This window comes from Zophobas morio, unplaced genomic scaffold (assembly GCF_036711695.1).
Source record: "Zophobas morio isolate AGI-343-1 ecotype UQ-CSIRO unplaced genomic scaffold, CSIRO_AGI_Zmor_V1 ptg000007l, whole genome shotgun sequence".
Lineage (NCBI taxonomy): Eukaryota > Metazoa > Arthropoda > Insecta > Coleoptera > Tenebrionidae > Zophobas > Zophobas morio.
In genome coordinates, this window is record NW_026972112.1 from 843,562 (window position 1) to 863,999 (window position 20,438).

Consider the following 20,438-nt stretch of genomic DNA (forward strand, 5'->3'; position numbering starts at 1 on the left):
AGTCCTGATGAAGGTTCATTAAGCACAGTGAGGAAACTCAAAAATTAATTCTATTTTTCAAAAATTAGTCAAAATTTCCAAAAAAGCTGGCAATGTATTTAAAATCACAAAAATGATTAGACAACTCTAAAATTTAGGATGCTTGAATCATGTTTAATATGAAGAGAGATTAGAAAATTATGAATAAAAAAATGTAATTTAATTTTTTTTTCAAATAAGGATTTGCACGGTTCTTAGAACTAAACAAACGCTTGAAATTTATTTCACCAGCAAGCAACGAAATCCTGATGAAGCTCAATCAAGCCAGTGACGAAACACAAAAACGCATTACCTTCAATTTTATTCTCAAAAAATTAGTCAAAATTTTCCAAAAAGTTGGCAATGTATTTAGAACCGCAATTACCATAAAAAAAATTAAAATTTTTCTTGCATACGTAGCAACCTACAGGCATTCATGCATGCATGAAAAAAATATACATAAGACACGAAAAATTTTGAAATGATTTCGAATGCTTGACCCATTTTCAAAATGAAAACAGATTTGAAAAATATGAACAAAAATTTTGTCCTAGGGATTTTTTTTAATGTCGCATCAAATCAAATAAAGATTTTGTATGGTTTAAGTCATTTTTGAAAATTTTTTTGAAAATTTCGGAAAATGTTATTTTGATGAGTGAATCAAAGATGAACTCAGATCGTAAATCTACTAAGAACTTTTCTATAAATCAGTATTTTTTTGTTTCGCATAGCTGCCGTTTTAACAGTTTTTGGAATTTTTTGACAAATTTTGACCTGGTTTTTTTATCAAAAATATCGCACCGAATCAAATAAAGATTTTGCATGGTTCTACATATTTTTTTTAGAACTAAACAAACGCTTGAAACTAGTTCACCTAGCAAACAACGAATTCCTGATGAAGCTTAATTAATTACAAAAATTATTAAAAATTTTCAAAAAAGTTGGCAACTGTATAATTTAACGAACTGCAGGCATTTAGGCATGAAAAATTATATAATACATGAAAAATTTTGAAATGATTTTAAATTCTTGAACCATTTGCAAATGAAGACAGTCTGGAAAAATTTCAACAAAATTTGGAGAATTTTTTCCACAAATATCGCATCAAATCAAATCAAGATTTTGCATGGTTTTTCTTCTAAAAATAAACAAACATTTTAAATTCGTTTTGCTAGCAGACGACGAAATCCTGATGAAGGTCAATTAATCACAATGACGAAACATAAAGACGCATTATTTATTTCCAGTTTTACTTCCCTAAAATTAGTAAAGAAAAGTTAGCAATGTATTTAGAACCAAAATTATTATAAAACAAGTCCAAAATTGGTGAAAATCTTATATTTAAACTGGAGGCATTTATGGATGAAAAAATATACATACAACACGAAAAATTTTGAAATGATTTCGTATTCTTAAACCATTTTCAAAATTAAAACAGAGTAGAAACATAAATCAAAATTTTGACTTGGCGATTTTTTCCAAAAATATCGCGTAGAATCAAATAAAGATTTTGCACGGTTCTACGTTTTTTTCAGAAATAAACAATTGGCAATGCATTTAGAACCAAAATTATCGTAAAACAAGTCTAAAATTTTTCAACCTAACAAACTCGAGGCATGAAAAAATGACACGAAAAATTTTGAAATGATTTCGAATTCTTGAACCATTTTGAAAATTAAGACAGAGCAGAAAAATGTAAATACAAATTTTGACCTGATTTTTTGTCCATAAATGTCACTTAAAAGCAAACAAAGCTTCTTCACGGTTCTACGTATTTTTTTTTCAGAAATAAACAAACGCTTGAAATTCGTTTCGCTGGCAAACAACGAAATCCTGATGAAGGTCAATCAAACTGTTGACGAAACACAAAAGCGTTAACTTTAATCTTATTTTCCAGAAAAAATTTTCAAAAATTTCACAAACATAATTATGAACTATAAACTTTTTGAAAATTTCATAACTTAACCAATTACAGCCATGTGTGTACGGATAAAATGTGTAACACAGCTTTTCGGATGCCTGAAAAATTTTGAAAATCAAGATAGTTAAAATACGGAAAAAATTGACTCGGGTCTTTTTAATGTCACCACAAATTAAATAAAGATCACGCCTGGTTCTACGCATTTTTCTTTTAGAAATACACAAATAGTAATAATTCGCTTCGCTGCTAAACAACGAAACCAATGAAGGTTAATTAAGCACAATGACGAAACACAAAACGCACTATTGTCTAATGATTTACGAGCGTTCGATAACGAACGCTGAGAACGACATCCATCCTACAAACTAGTGTCGTAATTACCGCTAGAAAGGCCACAATTAGAAGAAGATGGAACTTCCAAAGTAGAAACCCGAAGAGAAAATGTGTCACTCCGTCCCACAAACAATCGAATTTTTTCCAGAGATAAGCGACAGAAAAGCTATTGTGGAATTTGAGCAAGTTTTATCGGCCTGTTTCCTGATTAGCCAGACAATGGGGGTTTCACAAGGTGATACCACATCGCTGCGAACACCAAGAAATAGAGGGAAAAAGCGACCGGAATGCGACCGTGAAATTCGGTTTTGCGATTAGTGTAAAGTAGAAATTACACAGACAAGAAAAAAGCGGGATTTCAGCGCGGTGCAGCTCGAGGACAAACAATCCCGTGAAAAAGCGCGAAGGAAATAATCGCTGTCGAGCTCTGGAACGAATGCGCAACAAATACTTAAGTAAGTTTGGAAAAAACGATAGTTATTTAACAGAACTTTCCTTCGTTTAAGCGGAAATAAGTACAATGTAACAACCACCCAGACGGGATTTAGAATTGCCGTGACGTCATTTTTTTCCACAGGAGATGGACCGACGATTTTTGTGGCGCTCGAACTACAATCTCCATTTTTCTCCCATATGGGTCAGCGTGCCCAGGAATGCTGACCACCGCACTGCAGCTTCCACTGCAATGGAACACCTCCGACTTTCTACACTTCCCATCGCGTTTTTATGGTAATTCTTGAAATTGCCAGACTAACCGTATTTGCAGCTTTTATTCTGCTTGTCTGTAAACGTTTCGTAACGGATGTCGAGGAAACGATTTCCAACGACATTAGAAACCGTACGCTGAATTCTTGGCATAATTCCTCGCTGAAAAAGGGAGCAAAACGAAAAGCGAGAAAGAGGGGGAGTGAAAAGGCCGGACGAAACCCTTCAGCTTCGTTTTGTTGTGGGCTGCGGTTTAAAAACTCGAATTGATTTACCGAGCGTGAAATAATATGGTATGGACGTCTTCCGTCTGGTTGCGGGTTCATGTGGTGGGCGGAATGGCTGGTTTTGTTTAATAAATATACAGGGCTCTTCGGTGTTTATTTACGGCTTTTGTCTGTCAATCTCCGGTGACAGAAAATTTTAAATCAAAGGAACTGGTTGTCATGCTTGTTTCTTTTTTTAGGTGGTGTACCAAAACATTTTGTACGTTTGTTTGTGGTGGCATTCTTGGGTTTTGTTGTACAACAGAGATACTCAAGTTTGAAACGTTAAATCGCTTAAAATCACGCGTGCTAACATCATTAGTAAAAGCGATAAAGAGGAACGGACTCATCCCTTCACCTTGTCGCGCCCCTGGCAAATCTTAATAAATCCCACATTTACTGATGCTGAATATTCGAGCTCTCTATCTCTCCATTGCTTCACACAAGCCTGGAGATACAATTATCTTTCTCCGAGAGCATAATAGGAGATTTTCGCAAAGACCATGAAAGAAATAAAGATTTATAATATTACTTGTAGTCAGCACTAAATATTCTGGTTTCAGGTTACTTTGTAAACCACTCTTTATTATCAGACACACTAATTAACACCAGCTCATTTACTTTCACAAACTCACATTTGCAATTTTTTAAATTCGTAACACAAAAACGGTATTCAGTCTTCGCTTGACTAACATTGTTTGGCGATTAAGGACGCTAAACGTTAAATAAACCACTGAAAGTTAGCGGACAATTAGCTCGTGACAAAAAATTGATTTTGCGATTTTCGTTTTGTGATAACCTCTATAAAGTAAAAACCAGAGGGCACAAATTCAAACTGAAAAATTTAGATATTCTCAGTTTCTCAGTACATGTTTAACTTCGACTGTATTTATCTTTAATAATTCGACTATTAGTACGTTCTGATCACAAGCATGTCTGCATCAGCAGTTCAAAGCAAATGAAATTTGATTGATTTTGTTTCCTCAACGCAGAACAAATTAGAAAAAATCCAAAAATTTTCAAAAAATATGTTAAAATAGTCCTATTCAAAAGGAAAAAGGACTAGTTCATAGAGGATTCTTCATAGATTAATAATTTGACGCAATTTTGATTCTGTTCATTCCAACAACCGAGTAAAATGGCAAAATACGTTTAAAAATTTCTCAAATAAATTTTGAAAAATTATTAAGACGGCAAATATACGAAAGGAAAACTACTGATTTATAGAAAGTTCATCGTAGAATTACAGTCTGGGGTAATTTTTGTTGCGCTCTTCAAAATAACTTAGAAAATGGGGGAAACATTTTCCAAAAATTTTCAAAAAAAAGACTTAAACTGTCTATTAATAAAAAAACACTGCACTGCTAGAATAACATTCAAATTGTCTCTACCAACGACCGAGAAAATTAGAAACATTGTTCATACTCCAGGGACCATGAAACGTCGAGAAACATAAAAGTAACCAGTCGTCCAGTATTTAATTGACCTTTATCAGGATTTCGTCCTTTGCTAGCGAAAAGAACTTTCAGCGTGTGTTTATTTCTAAAAGAAAAATTACATAAACCATACAAAATGTTTATTTGATTTGATACGATATTTAAAAAAATCGCTAGAACAAAATTTTTATTTATATTTTTCTAATCTGTTTTCACGTTGAAAATGAGTTAAGCATTCGAATTCATTCCAAAATTTTTCACGTCTTATGTATTTTATTTTCAGGCATGAATGCCTATACTTCTATGTTATGGAATTTTAAAAAATGTTTGATTTTTTTTATGGTAATTATGGTTCTAAATATGTTGCCAACTTTTTGGAAAATTCTGACTAATTTTTGGAAAATAAAATTGAAGATAAAAATGCATGTGTTTCGTCACTGGCTTGCTTGTGACCCTCTTCAGGATTTCGTTGTTTGCTGGTAAAACAAATTTCAAGAGTTCTAAAAAAAAATAGAAGTAGATTCGTCCACAATCTTTATTTGAAAAAAATCAAAAACAGTTTTCTAGTCTATCTTCATTTTAAAAACTCTTCAAGCATTCTAATCATTTCAAAATTTTTGATGCATAAATGCTCGTAGTTCGTTAAGTTATGAAATTTTGAAAAATTTTACAGTTGTCTGATCATAATAATCATAATTGTGATTTTAAATACATTGTCAACTCTTTGGAAAAGTTTGACCAATTTTTGAACAATACAATTAAAGATAAAAAATGCGTTTTTGTGTTTCATCAGTGACCTGATTGACCTTCATCAGGAGTTAATATTTTTTTAATCTGTTTTTATTTTGAAAATGATACCAATTCAGACATGTTTTAACAGTCTTGTTGTCCAAATAAGTCTACACACATTAAGAAAAAAGGCAAAATGTAGCCCCGCTCACCCGCCCTAGCTCAATTGTGATGATTTTTTTTACCCGTCGTTAAGTCGTGGGGCGGAGCTTAATTGCAAAATCCTTGTTTTCTTACGAGAAATGGCTATGTGAAATATGTTCTTGAGTAATCGTTGTTTAAAGCAAACTATTATGTATTTATTAAGTAAAAAAGAAAACCTAAAGATAAGCCCCACCCATCCGTCTCGATGCCAATCTGGCTTTCGGTAATTTTTAATATACGTGGGCGGGGCTTATATTATGCTTTTTTTCAATACTTAGCCATCTGTTTTAAGTTTTTGTTGTGAAAAGATGACTACGTATATTAAAAAAAAAGGCAAAATATAAGCCCCGCCCACCCACCCTACCGCAATTGTGATGATTTTTTTATTCGTCGTGGGCCAAGAGGGCGGAGCTCAACTACAAATCCTTATTTCTCTACGAGAAATTAAAAAATGTTTTTGAATATCGTGGTGAAAAGATAACTACGTATATTAAGAAAAAAAAAGGCAAAATATAAGCCCCACCCACCCACCCTACCGCAATTGTGATTATCTTTTTTATTCGTTGTGGGCCAAGAGGGCGGAGCTCAACTGCAAATCCTTATTTCTCTACGAGAAATTAAAACATGTTTTTGAATATCGTGTTGAAAAGATAACTACATATATTAAGAAAAAAAGGCAAAATATAAGCCCCACCCACTCACCCTACCGCAATTGTGATGATTTTTTTTATTCGTCGTAGACCAAGAGGGCTTTCTCTACGAGAAATTAAAAAATGTTTTTGAATATCGTGTTGTTCAAATAATACTATGTATATTATGAAAAAATTATAGCCAAAGAGCCCCACACATACCTGCCCTGATCTAAATAGCAATGAAGTTTTCATTCGTTGGCAGACCTAGGGGCGGAGTCTAATTGCAAAATCCATATTTCCTTACAAAAATTTACCATTTTAAACGTGTTTTCAGTTTTTAAGATTAAAAAAAATCGTTACAATTGAGATGGGGTAGGTGGGCGGGGTTTATATTTTGCCCTTTTTCCTATTATACATAGCATTTGTGCAAAAACATGTTTTTAATTTCTTGTAAAGAAATAAGTATTATACAGTAAAGCTCCGCCCCCTTGGTTTACGGCGAATAAAAAAATCATCACAATTGGGATAGGGCGGGTGGGCGGGCTTACATTTTGCCTTTTTCTTTTAATATGTGTAGACTTCTTTTCACAACATGAAACTTACAACACCTTTAAAATGGAAAATTCGTTGTCAGACAGAGGGACGGGGCGTAATTGCCAAATCAGTATTTCCCTATACAAATTTACCATTTTAAACATGTTTTAGGTTTTTGAAAAATTTAGAGTTGTTTAGTGACAACTGCGTTTCTATTACAAATTACAACGTCAATTTTTCTGAAAATTTTCAATAATTTAAAAAAAAAATAAATTCGAAGACTATGAGTTTTTTGTCAGTGTCCATTGCGAAAAGGAAAAAATGCGTAAAACTGCAGAATTTTCATCTGGTTTACTACGATATTTCAGAATATTTCTTTTTGGTCTTCTAATCTGTCTTAGCTATATGTAGTTGTTTGTTCATAATTGTGTTTGTGAAAATTTTTGAAAATTTTGACTATTTTTTGGGAAATAAGATTAAAGTTAACGCTTTTGTGTTTCGTCAATGGTTTGATTGACCTTCATCAGGATTTGGTTGTTTGCCAGCGAAACGAATTTCAAGCGTTTGTTTATTTCTGAAAAAAAAATACGTAGAACCGTGCAAAATCTTTCTTTGCTTTTAAGCGACGTTTCTGGAAAAAATCAGGTCAAAATTTTTATTTACATTTTGCTACTCTGTCTTAATTTTCAAAATGGTTCAAGAATTCGAAATTATTTCAAAATTTTTCGTGTCATATTTTTTCATGGCTCCAGTTTGTTAAGTACGAAATTTTGAAAAATTTTAGACTTGTTGTGTGATAATTTTCGTTCTAAATACATTGCCAATTGTTTATTTCTGAAAAAAAAAAAAACGTAGAACCGTGCAAAATCTTTATTTGATTCTACGCGATATTTTTGGAAAAAATCGCCAAGTCAAAATTTTTGTTTATATTTTTTTACTATGTCTTAATTTTGAAGAGGGTTCAAAACTTCCTAATCATTTCCAAATTATTCGTGTCATATGTTTGTTTTTTCATTCTAAATACATTTCCAACTTTTTTCCAAGTTTTTGCTAATTTTTGAAAAATAAAATTGGAAATAAATAATACGTCTTTGTGTTTTGTCACCATAACTAATTCACCTTCAGCAGCATTTCGTTGTCTGCTAGCAAAACGAACTTAAAATGTTTGTTTATTTAGAAAAGAAAAACCGTACATATTATTTATTTGATGCGATATTTTTGGAAAAAAAAAGGTCAAAATTTGTCAAAAAATTCCAAAAACTGTTAAAACGGTAGCTATGCGAAAGGAAAAACCACTGATTTATAGAGAGTTCTTCGCAGACTTACAATCTGAAGTCATCTTTGATTCACTTGTCGAAATAATTTAGAAAATGGTGACCACATTTTCCAAACATTTAAAAAAAAAGATGTAAATTGCCTATTCAAAATAAAAGAAAAAATACTGGGCTGCTAGAACATATCTTCAGAATAACGAATTTAAAGTACCATTCACATTGTCTCTGGAAACGACCGAGAAAATTAAAAAAACAATTTCCAAAAATTTTCCGAAAAACGTTATAATGGTCTTCAATCGAGGAAAAAAGAACCAAGTTATAAAAATTTCTTCGTAGATTAATAATTTGACGTTATTTGGATTTTGCTCATTCCAACAATCGAGACAATAGCAAAATGTTTTAAAAATTTTTCAAAAAAAATCAAAAAATTGTTAAAACGGCAGCTGCGAAAAAGGAAAAACCACCGATTTATGGAGATTTATTCCTAAATTTATAATCTGAAGTCATCTTTGATTCACCCATCAAAGTAACTAAGAAAATGGGGAACACATTTTCCAAACATTTTCAAAATAAGATTTAAATTGCCTATTCAAAATAAAAAAAAAAAACACTAGGTTGCTAGGACATATTTTCAAAGTAATGAATTTGAAGCAACATTCAAATTGTCTCAGCAAACAACCGAGAAAATTAGAAAAATATTTTCCAAAAATTTTCCGAAAAACGTTAAAATGGTCTTTATCCAAAGGAAAAAAAAGACTTAAGTAAAAGACGTAAGTTATAGATAATTTTTTGTAGATTAATAATTTGGGGTCATTTTGATTTTGCTCATTCTAACAAGCGAAAAAAGTGGCAAAATATTTTAAAAATGTTTTCAAAAAATTTACAAAAATTGTTAAAACGGCAGCTATGCAAGGAAGAAAATGCTAATTTATGCAAACATTTTCACGCATTAATAATCTGAGGCCATTTTTGTTTAACTCCCTGAAATATCGTAGAAAATAGGGAAAACATTTTCCAAAAAAAGTTTGAACTTTCTATCCAAAAGAAAAAAAGCACTGGGCCACAAGTGCAGAGTATCTTATTTTATAAAATTTAAATAATAATAATTAGCAACGTAAATTTTGGAGATGACGTCATTCTATTACTGGTGGGGATGATTAGCCAAATTTTGGTTAGCGGTTTACCATCTACACGATATTCCTAAAATACATATAAAATTTGGTCTAACAGTTTCGGAGATTATCTTCCATAAAATATTTTGACAGACGATAGACAGACAGTTTTGGCACTCGAAGGGTCATGAAACGTCGAGAAAGCATAAAAGTAGCCACTCAGTAGCAGGACCAAAACTAAAAATTAAAAATATAAGATACAAATAAGAGGAAAATTCTCTTAGAAGTTACGAACAAGCCCTGAAAAACTGAAAATAATCCGGTGAATATCTATCATCTCGCAACCCTCTTCCATTTCCAGAATCAATAAAAATCAAGTGCGTCACTGCGGGCGTAGCGGCCGTGACATCTTCTAAAAATGCAGCAGCTCCGGGAAATCCGGGTCGCCCTTTACCTAACCTTGCACAACCGGAAACCCGGGCTAATCCGGAGAACGCAAGCCCATTCAGCACAATTTATATCCCTTATAACACAAAACGTCCGATTCAACCGCAACAATACCCATTTTCCCATCATTCCAATTAATATGCAAATAAAAACGAATTGATTTAACCCAGCGAAGAAGACATAAATAAAAATTATCAACGATCTAGCCCCAAAAGAGTCGTGAATAATTCACTCAAATCCGTCACATTTCGCGCCGACTGTAATTAGTAATTAGGGAACGATTCAATTGAATTTGCATTTCTCGCAGGTCTGGCCTCGGGGCTGCGAGAGAAGGGGCCATAAATTCGGAAGATGTGGACATAAAACACGATTTGTCCGGGCCTTTCACTGTACTTTCATTGGAGAAAAAATTGTTCGAACAATCCGGGGTTTTGACAAGAGAAATATTTTGAGATGGCTCGAGGGGGCAGGGATAGTGCGAGTGAGAGTTATTGATTGGTGAGGAATTTTTTTGAGAGTTTAGATAGTGGAGAGGTCAAGGTTTCGTCGCTTTCGAAAGATTACAAAAGCAGTACGGACCCTTGAGGGAAAAAATCGCCATCATCCACAGTTCATGTACCATGGTCATGGGCGCCTCGTTCGTGACGCCATGCTCGCGATTTTCCCTGGTTCATGGTCGAATCACGATTTTCACCAATTTCACTTAGAAACCCAAAGTTTCTACCAATTTTTTCGCACCCATTGACTGTGAACTTGTCAAGAGCGTAACCTTGCCCATGTACTTTCCTTACGCTGAGTCTCATTTTCCGTGCACGATTATACCATGGGAATCGGCGCTCGGCGCGCACATGTTGGAAAATTATTTTTAGCCGTTTGGCAGGAGTGACAGCAAGGTCGGGGTAATGGGCGTTGATGGGTCTTTTGTTTTGTTTTTGAAAGTAGTTCTAAAGGCGAACTAGCAGCGTTTAAAAGGAGAGGATGCTTTCCGGTTGTGGGTGGCGATGGGATGGGAATGGGCACCTCGGGCAGTCGATGATTATGGGTGTTTTTTGCCGTGGACTATTGTTGGATGAGTTTTTTCAAGTAGATGTGAGAGGAAAGCTTTCGGTGTTGATGATAGTGTTGGGTGTGAAGGTAGAAAGTTGGGCTGGAATTTTGCTGCTGTGTAATTTGAGTTGGGAAAAATGGTTTCGAGGAAAAGAAAATTTTATATAGCATTATTATTGTGGTATCTGCTAGGCAGAAATATTATTTATGCATGCAGTCTTCAAAAATCATTTTTTCAGTGTACAAGAATTTTTACAACTGCGATTTTTCAAAAAAAAATCTGACATTTTATACTTTATGAAAAGTCATAAATATTTCGGAATTTTAAGTTTCTGAATTCGACATCTTTTAAGTAATAGCAAAGCAAAATTTAAAAAATATTTCTAAAAAAAACTTGAAAAAGAGTTTTCGCGACATGAAAACTTTTAGAATTTTGTTCTTGAGAAAATACAACAATCAAAATTTTGTAACCAAGAAACTGAAATTGAGTTCACTTAGATAGTTGCGAATTTCCAAAATTTTGACTTCCACACTTTTGAAAATATTGATAGATATAGTTATATCCCAAAATTTGTTAAGAACAAAAAAAAATAATGTTTTCAATGTGTTTGTAGAAATAAAGACAAATTCAATAACAAATTTTGAACAAAATGTGAATAGACAATGCTAATTTTGTGCAGAATTTTTTGTAAAGACAAGTTATTATGAGATTTTTTAAGGTTTCAATGGATACATAGTTAATAATTTAAAGAAATGAAATTTTATACTTTACGAAAAATCACGATTATTGGAGAGAAGACTGAAATATTTCTATAACAATTTCAGGTTTTAAGTTTCTGAATTAGACATCTTTTAAGTAATGGCAAGGCAAAATTTCAAAAATATTTCTAAAAAAACTTGAAAAATAGTTTTTGCGACATGAAAACTTTTAGAATTTTGTTCTTGAGAAAATACAACAATCAAAATTTTGTAACCGAGAAATTGAAATTGAGTTCACTTAAATAGTTGCGAATTTCCAAAATTTTGACTTCCACACTTTTGAAAATATTGATAGATATAGTTATATCCCAAAATTTGTTCCTTAAGAACAAAAAAAAAATGTTTTCAATGTGTTTGTAGAAATAAAGACTACTTCAATAACAAATTTTGAACTAAATGTGAATAGACAATGATAATTTTGTGCAGAATTTTTTGTAAAGACAAGTTATTATGAGATTTTTTTAAGGTTTCAATGGATACATAGTTAATAATTTAAAAAAATTAAATTTTATACTTTACGAAAAATCACCATCATTGGAGAGAAGACTGAAATATTTTTATAACAATTTCAGAATTTTAAGTTTCTGAATTAGACATCTTTTATGTGATAGCAAAGCGAAATTTCAAAAACATTTCTAAAAAAACTTGAAAAGTAGTTTTTGCAACATGAAAACTTTTAGAATTTTGTTCTTGAGAAAATACAACAATCAAAATTTTGTAACCAAGAAACTGAACTTGAGTTCACTTAAATAGTTGCGAATTTCCAAAATTTTGACTTCCACATTTTTGAAAATATTGATAGATATAGTTATATTCCAAAATTTTTTCCTTAAGAACAAAAAAAAATAATGTTTTCTATATGTTTGTAGAAATAAAAACTACTTCAATAACAAATTTTGAACAAAATGTGAATAGACAATGCTAATTTTGTGCAGAATTTTTTGTAAAGACAAGTGATTATGAGATTTTTTAAGGTTTCAATGGATACATAGTTAATAATTTAAAAAAATGAAATTTTATACTTTACGAAAAATCACCATCATTGGAGAGAAGACTGAAATATTTCTATAACAATTTCAGAATTTTAAGTTTCTGAATTGAACATCTTTTAAGTGATAGCAAAGCGAAATTTCAAAAATATTTCTAAAAAAACTTGAGAAATAATTTTTGTGACACGAAAACTTTTAGAATTTTATTCTTGAGAAAATACAACAATCAAAATTTTGTAACCGAGAAACTGAAATTGAGTTCACTTAAATAGTTGCACACTTTTGAAAATATTGATAGATATAGTTATATCCCAAAATTTGTTCCTTAAGAACAAAAAAAAAATGTTTTCAATGTGTTTGTAGAAATAAAGACTACTTCAATAACAAATTATGAACAAAATGTGAATACACAATGCTAATTCTGTGCAGAATTTTTTGTAAACACAAGTTATTATGAGATTTTTTAAGGTTTCAATGGATACATAGTTAATAATTTTAAAAAATGAAATTTTATACTTTACGAAAAATCACCATCATTGGAGAGAAGACTGAAATATTTCTATAACACTTTCAGAATTTTAAGTTTCTGAAGTCGACATCTTTTAAGTAATAGCAAAGCGAAATTTCGAAAATATTTCTAAAAAAAACTTGAAAAATAGTTTTTCCGACACGAAAATTTTTAGAATTTTGTTCTTGAGAAAATACAACAATCAAAATTTTGTAACCAAGAAATTGAAATTGAGATCACTTAGATAATTGCGAATTTCCAGAATTTTGACTTCCACACTTTTGAAAATATCGATAGATATAGTTATATCCCAAAATTTTTTCCTTAAGAACAAAAAAAAATAATGTTTTCTATATGTTTGTAGAAATAAAACTACTTCAATAACAAATTTTGAACAAAATGTGAATAGACAATGCTAATTTTGTGCAGAATTTTTTGTAAAGACAAGTTATTATGAGATTTTTTAAGGTTTCAATGGATACATAGTTAATAATTTAAAAAAATGAAATTTTATATTTTACGAAAAATCACGATTATTGGAGAGAAGACTGAAATATTTCTATAACAATTTCAGAATTTTAAGTTTCTGAAGTCGACATCTTTTAAGTAATGGCAAAGCGAAATTTCAAAAATATTTCTAAAAAAACTTGAAAAATAGTTTTTGCGACATGAAAACTTTTAGAATTTTATTCTTGAGAAAATACAACAATCAAAATTTTGTAACCAAGAAACTGAAATTGAGTTCATTTAAATAGTTGCGAATTTCCAAAATTTTGAGTTCCGCACAATATTTATAGATGTGGTTATAACTCAAAATTTGTTCTTTAAGAATAAAAAAAAATGCTTTCGATACAATTAAACATCCTGTACAGTTATATACAAAATGTTTCCAGAAATAAAGACTACTTAAAAGAACGCAAATTTTGAATGAAATGTGGACAAAGGATGCTAATTTTGTTCAAGATATTTTACAAAAGCGATTTATTATGAGGTTTTTTGAAGTTTCAACGGAAGCATACTTCATAATTTTTAAAAATGAAATTTTATCCTTTCATGAAAAATCACGATTATGCGAAAGAACGCTGAAATATTTCTATGACGATTTCGGAATTTTAAGTTTTTGAATTCTACATCTTTTAAGAATTAGAAAATCGAAATTTCAGAAACAGTTCTAAAAAAAGGTGAAAAATAATTTTTGCGACTCGAGAACATTTAGGATATTGTTCTTGAGAAAATACACCGTTCAAAATTTAGTCACCAAGGATCTGAAATCGCTTTAGATAGTTGCGAATTTCCAAAATTTTGAGTTCCACACTTCGAAAATATTTAGAGAAATAGTTATAACCTAAAATTTGTTTTTTAAGAATAAAAAAATAGATACATTTTCAAGATTTTAGATGCAGTTTGGATTGAAAAATAAGAATTTTCAATTCGTTTAAATTTTCTAAAAATTCAAATTTCATTCATACAAAGGAAAGTTGGGTCAAGAAGACCGATAAAATAAAATAACGATTCAAGCAAGCATGCGAAATAAAAATATCAACGAAATGTCGGACACTGAATAACAAACAACTCGCGTGAGAAACCAGAATATAACCTAATAATGTCAAGTAAGTTAAGCAAAATTCTTGTTTTTTCATACAAAAATACTCAATATTTTAAAAATCTGTTTTAATTAAGAGCACACTATATTCCTGAGATTACTTAAATTTGGTGAATTCCAGCGCAGAAATCAATAACGGAAAAACCAAAATGTCATTCAAGTAACAAAAGTAATACACTGGACACTGTCATAAGCGTGAAAATACAATTTTTGGCCATCATTTTTGAGACGCTCTGATAAACTATTTTTCCACTCTGAATAGCATCTTAGCAGCTATCGATTGCCACTGCAGAGGTTTCTAACGCTTTATTAATATTAATTAAAATCCGAGTACAAGCGCTGTGCCATATTCGAATAAAGAAATGTAAATATGAAACTTTTAATGAGTGTTCATGGCGTGTATCACTTCAGATTTAACACTACCTGCCGTTTAAATAAATCAAAACTCTCCCACTATTTATTTAACACGAACTACAACAAATTATTGTCAAAATTTCGACTAATTCAGTCAATAAAAAGCAAAACTATTTTTTTTCGAAAAAGCTCCAACCACGCCTAATCTTAAAGCTCGAAAGCTCGACTAAAAATGCGACTTACCTCTTTTTGCTGTAGCCAACCTTGTCAAGCTCGATGTGTCTGTAAGCAGCGTAAGTGGCCATGGTCACAGGCAAAGAAACGACAACAAGCGCAAGAAGCAGACACCGGTCGAAAAAAACGTAAAAAATAAACGCGTTTGGTTTGAGCTCTCGCTGCAAATGCCAACAGCTGACTGCCAGCTCGGGGCGAAGTAGTCGCTTTTATAGCCGCGCTGTGCATTCAGCCGTGATGTGGATTATTGTTTCAGCAGTGTTTCTGGTGTTTCAGGAGCCAAAGGGGTGGCGACGTTTTGAGGAAGTGCCGCTGACAGGGGCACTGCTGGGGTTTCGGGGCTGAAATCTTAGGAATTTCAGCGGGATTAGGGTGTTACGAGGTGGCGACAGACGATACAGTTGGGGAATTTGGGGTTGTGGTGATATGCGAGAGGATGAGGGTGATATAATAATAACACGATGTATAGACTACATAAATAAATAATAATTAAAAAAAAAAACGAAAGATCCCCGTTAACAGCTAGTTAATGTCCATAAGTCCTCCACACAATGAAAAATAGTTCGCTATAAATCTATCGACTAACTAAAAAATTTTTAATAGATATCCGCCATATTTCTTAAGGTAAATGGCTGCAATGTGTCTCAAACGTACAGTTTTCTGTTTCTAATTGATTCTTTCCTATCTAACTGTAACACAATCGGTGTCGAACAAATTTAATGTTCATACCAAGCATTTCGCTCAAGAGAAAATCGTTATCAGAACAATTGATCACAGTTTTGTCACGGGGATTTTTTTGACTAAGAACTTTTCCAATTTGAAGATTTCTCTACTAAGGAAAAAATTCAAAATAAACAAATTATGGTTGTAAATGAGTCATTGTTATTGATGTTTTTCTAATTTTATTTTTCTTGGTGTTTCGTAATCGCAACCCACACAAATTTCCCATTTCCGTTCATCGTTTGATAGTTTATCTTCGAAATTCCCGAACCCATTACCGAGAATTCTTAAGTATACCATCATGGTCTAAATGGTAATCCTAATAATTACCGTGAAATGTTAATCCTTTCTAGGAAACGAATGGTGTTGTCTCCATATTGTTGAAAGTAAATTTTACCTGTAGTTTAAAGACAAGATTTGTCTGAAGTTTAATTATTCACAATTTTCTTAAAATTTTGGTTTTTAAATTGATGACGTCTCGTAAGAAAAGTAATAAGTAAATTTTTATTTCAAAGTATGAAAAAACGCTTTTATTTTTTAAACTCATTTTCTAGGAAACACCTCAAAAAAAAATACGTGAACCCAGTTGCACCAAAATATTAATTACGTTATCTCGAAAATCTTTGTGGATTTATGTTATGCTGTAGTGTTAAGATTGCTGTTCACATTCGAACCACTATATTTAATTGAACTTTAAACAAATCTTTATTGACAAATACGTCATCACATGTAAATATTATTTGTTGTGCTTTAGAGGCGAGGAAAGTTCTGTATAATTGTTTTACAGATTTTTATTTTCCGGGTCTAAATTGAGGAAGTTTTGTAATAAGTAATAACATCCATCCAGTGATCGGTTACTTTCATGTTTTCTTGACCAAAATTCATCCATCATCCCCACCAACAATTTAATGACGTCACGCCAAAATTTGCATAGTAAATGCTATTTGAATTTTATAAAATAACATATTCCTGTTTTGGTTTAATAAATACGTCTTGATTATTTATCCTAGAGGTCCAAATTTTAGCAAAAAAAAAAACAAATCGCATAATAATATTTTATAATACTTTCAAATAAATGCAGTTGGTAAAGCGTCGTAATAATGACGTGGTCGATCCCCTCATGGATCTTTTTTCAATACACTGTGACTATTACTATCTATATTTTAATTTTATTAGACAGATATTTTCCGAAACTACCAGACCGATTGTAGTCAAATTTAATATGCCTGTTAGGAATATCGTGTAGATGGTAAAAATAACCAAAATTGCTCTACTCATCCCTACTAATACTTTGTTAAATTTTGTTTACTAAATGCCACTTAAATTTTATAAAATAACATATCTCTGTATTTGTGGTTTATGAATCCGCTTGGCGTTGAGGTTTTCCAGATCAAAGAATTTTGCCATTTTTCAATTATCAGACTTTTTAAGTTTTATGTCGTTCGATTTTTTCAAATATGGATATATTCAATTTTTTGAATATTTTTGTTTCCGATTTTTCAATTTTGTCTAAATGTTTCTAGTTTCTAATTTTTCGATTTCACATCTGAATTTTTCAGATTTTTTTCAAATATTCTATTTTTTGATTTTTTTGTGTCTATTTTTATATTTCAGCCTTTCGGTTTTTGAAGTTTTTCGTTTCTTCAGTTTTTTGATTTGCAATTTTTTTTTAGTTTTCACTATTAAATTTTTCAATTTTTCGAATTTCGAACTTTTGAATTTTTGATTTTTCAGTTTTACGATTTTTGGAAAAAGTTAAACTTAGCCACGTCCACCCACCCGTCCTCTCATTTTTTTTTCATCTGAAATAAGAAATAAATCATATAGCAAAAAATATTACAAACAAAGTTACGATTAGCGCTTTTTTTTACTTTTTTACATTCGAGATTCATTTAGTTTCCACTCTCACTAGAGAGAGAATATATTAATCCCCGCCCACCCACCCTTTCGCCATTTCAGTTATTGATTGTATCTAGTTTGAATGAAAGGTGGATCTTATATTGAACAGAAATAAAATTAGTTGTTAAAATGAGAAGAACGCGGGAGGGCGGGACTAATATTGCTAAGATAAAACTGATTTTTCAAATCACATACCTTCTAAGAAAATAGAGGGCGGGTGGGCGGGGTTAGATTCTGATACAATAATACTGATTTTGGCAAATGACATACTCTCCAAGAAAATAAATGGCGGGGCGTGTTGGCGGGGCTAGTACTTGCTAGGATAAGACTGATTTTGGCAAATCACGAGTTTTTTGTTTTTTTTTTAATTTTTTAGAGTTTATAATTTTCAATTTTTCGATTTTGAATTTTGCCATTTTTCCATTATTAGATTTTTTAATTTTTAAGTTTTTCGATTTTTCCAAATAGTACCTGTATATTAAATTTTTTGTTTCCTGTTTTTCAGTTTTATGTCTGAATTTTTATAGTTTCTAATTTAAAATTTTTGGATTTTACAACTTCTTAATTTTTCAACTTTTCTGATTTTTTTCAGATATTCAATTTTTTGATTTTTTAGTGTTTCGATTTTTATTTTGCAACTATTTCGGTTTTTAAAGTTTTTTTCTATAATATTTCGATTTGCAATTTTTTTAGTTTTCAGTATTAAATTTTTCAATTTTTCGATTTTTCTACTTCTGAATTTTTCATTTTTAAATTTTTTGTTTTTTAATTTTTACATTATTTTTCGAAAAAATTAGAGTTAGCCCCACCCACCCACCCGTTCTCCCATTTAACCAAAAAACTGAAAAAATGAAAAATTGCAAATCGAAGAACTGAAAAAAGAAGATTTGAAATCAAGTTTTTTTTTCAATTTTTTAAGTTCTTGATCTATAATTTTTCATCTTCTCGTTTTTTAATTCTTCAATTTTCCGATTTCATCAATTTTTGATTTCACAATTTTTCGTGTTTCCTTTTTCATCAATTTTACAATTTTTTGATATCACAATTTTTTCTTTTTCGATCTTCTTTATTTTCAATTTTTCAGTGCTTCTGTTTTATAAGTTTTTTTTGTTTAACTTTAGTTTTTTCAATGATTCAAATTTTTGGATTTCCAAAATTTTTAAATTTTTCAAACCTTTCTTTTTATACTTTGTCGTTTTTTCATTTTTGATTTTTCACTTTTTACACTTTTTCCATTTTTTTTTAATTCGAAAAGGTGAAAAATCGAAAAATTAAAAATCGGAAAAAATTAACCAAAAAACTTAATAAACGAAAATTTGAAATAAAGTTTTTTTCAATTTTTCAATTTCTCCATTTCCAAAATTTTCAATTTTTCGGTTCTTCAATTTTTCAAGTTCTTGATCTTCAATTTTTAGATTTTTCAAAAGTTCATTTTAGACTTTTTCGTTTTTTTATTTTTGATTTTTCATTTTTTTACAATTCTGCAATTTTTCCAATTTTTTTATTCGAAAGGAAGATTTGAAATCAAGTTTTTTTCAATTTTTCAAGTTCTTGATCTATAATTTTTCATTTTCTCGTTTTTTAATTCTTCAATTTTCCGATTTCACCAATTTTTGATTTCACAATTTTTTGTTTTTCTATATTCTTTATTTTCATTTTTCAATTTTTCAGTGCTTCTGTTTTATAAGTTTTCTTTTGTTCAACTTTAGTTTTTTCAATAATTCAAATTGTTGCATTTCCAAAATTTTTAAATTTTTCAAAGCGTTCTTTTTATACTTTTTCGTTTTTTGATTTTTCACTTTTTACAATTTTTCCATTTTTTTTAACTCGAAAAGGTGAAAAATCGAAAAATTAAAAATCGGAAAAAAATTAACCAAAAAACTGAATAAACGAAAATTTGAAGTCAAGTTTTTTTCAATTTTTCAATTTCTCCATTTCCAAAATTTTCAATTTTTCGGTTCTTCAATTTTTCAAGTTCTTGATCTTCAATTTTTAGATTTTTCAAAAGTTCATTTTAGACTTTTTCGTTTTTTTATTTTTGATTTTTCATTTTTTTACAATTCTGCAATTTTTCCAATTTTTTTATTCGAAAAGAAGATTTGAAATCAAATTTTTTCAATTTTTCAAGTTCTTGATCTATAATTTTTCATTTTCTCGTTTTTAATTCTTCAATTTTCCGATTTCACCAATTTTTGATTTCACAATTTTTCGTGTTTCCTTTTTCATCAATTTTATAATTTTTTGATATCACAATTTTTTGTTTTTCCATCTTCTTTATTTTCAATTTTTAGATTTTTCAAAAGTTCATTTTAGACTTTTTCGTTTTTTATTTTTGATTTTTCATTTTTTTACAATTTTGCAATTTTTCCAATTGTTTTATTCGAAACGGTGAAAAATCGAAAAATTAAAAAATTGAGAAATTTAATATCGAAAAATTAAAAATTGCAAAACTAAAAAATCGAAAAAAACCATAAAAACCAAAAATGAAAAATTGCAATTAGAAGAACTGAATACACGAAAATTTGAAATTGAAAAATTAAAAACCGAGAAACTTAAAATCGAAAAAAAATAATGAATAGAAAAATTGGAAAGAAAAAACGCGAGAGCGAAAAATTGAAAAACCCAAATATTATCAATCGAAAAATTATAGAAACGTCAAAATTGTAGTGTCGAAAAAAAATAGAAAAACTAAATATCCAGAAATTGAAAAATTA

General features: G+C 30.3%; 1 protein-coding gene across 1 annotated transcript in view; it reads right to left on the reverse strand.

Moving 5' to 3' along the window:
- Positions 1 to 15,297, reverse strand: part of LOC135123957 (uncharacterized) — a 44,728-nt gene extending 29,431 nt beyond the window's left edge. The window contains exon 1 of the mRNA XM_064048816.1: positions 15,115 to 15,297. Coding sequence (XP_063904886.1) covers positions 15,115 to 15,176 — 62 coding nt within the window. The 5' untranslated portion in view covers positions 15,177 to 15,297. The remainder of the gene's footprint in view (positions 1 to 15,114) is intronic.
- Positions 15,298 to 20,438: the final 5,141 nt, after the last annotated feature.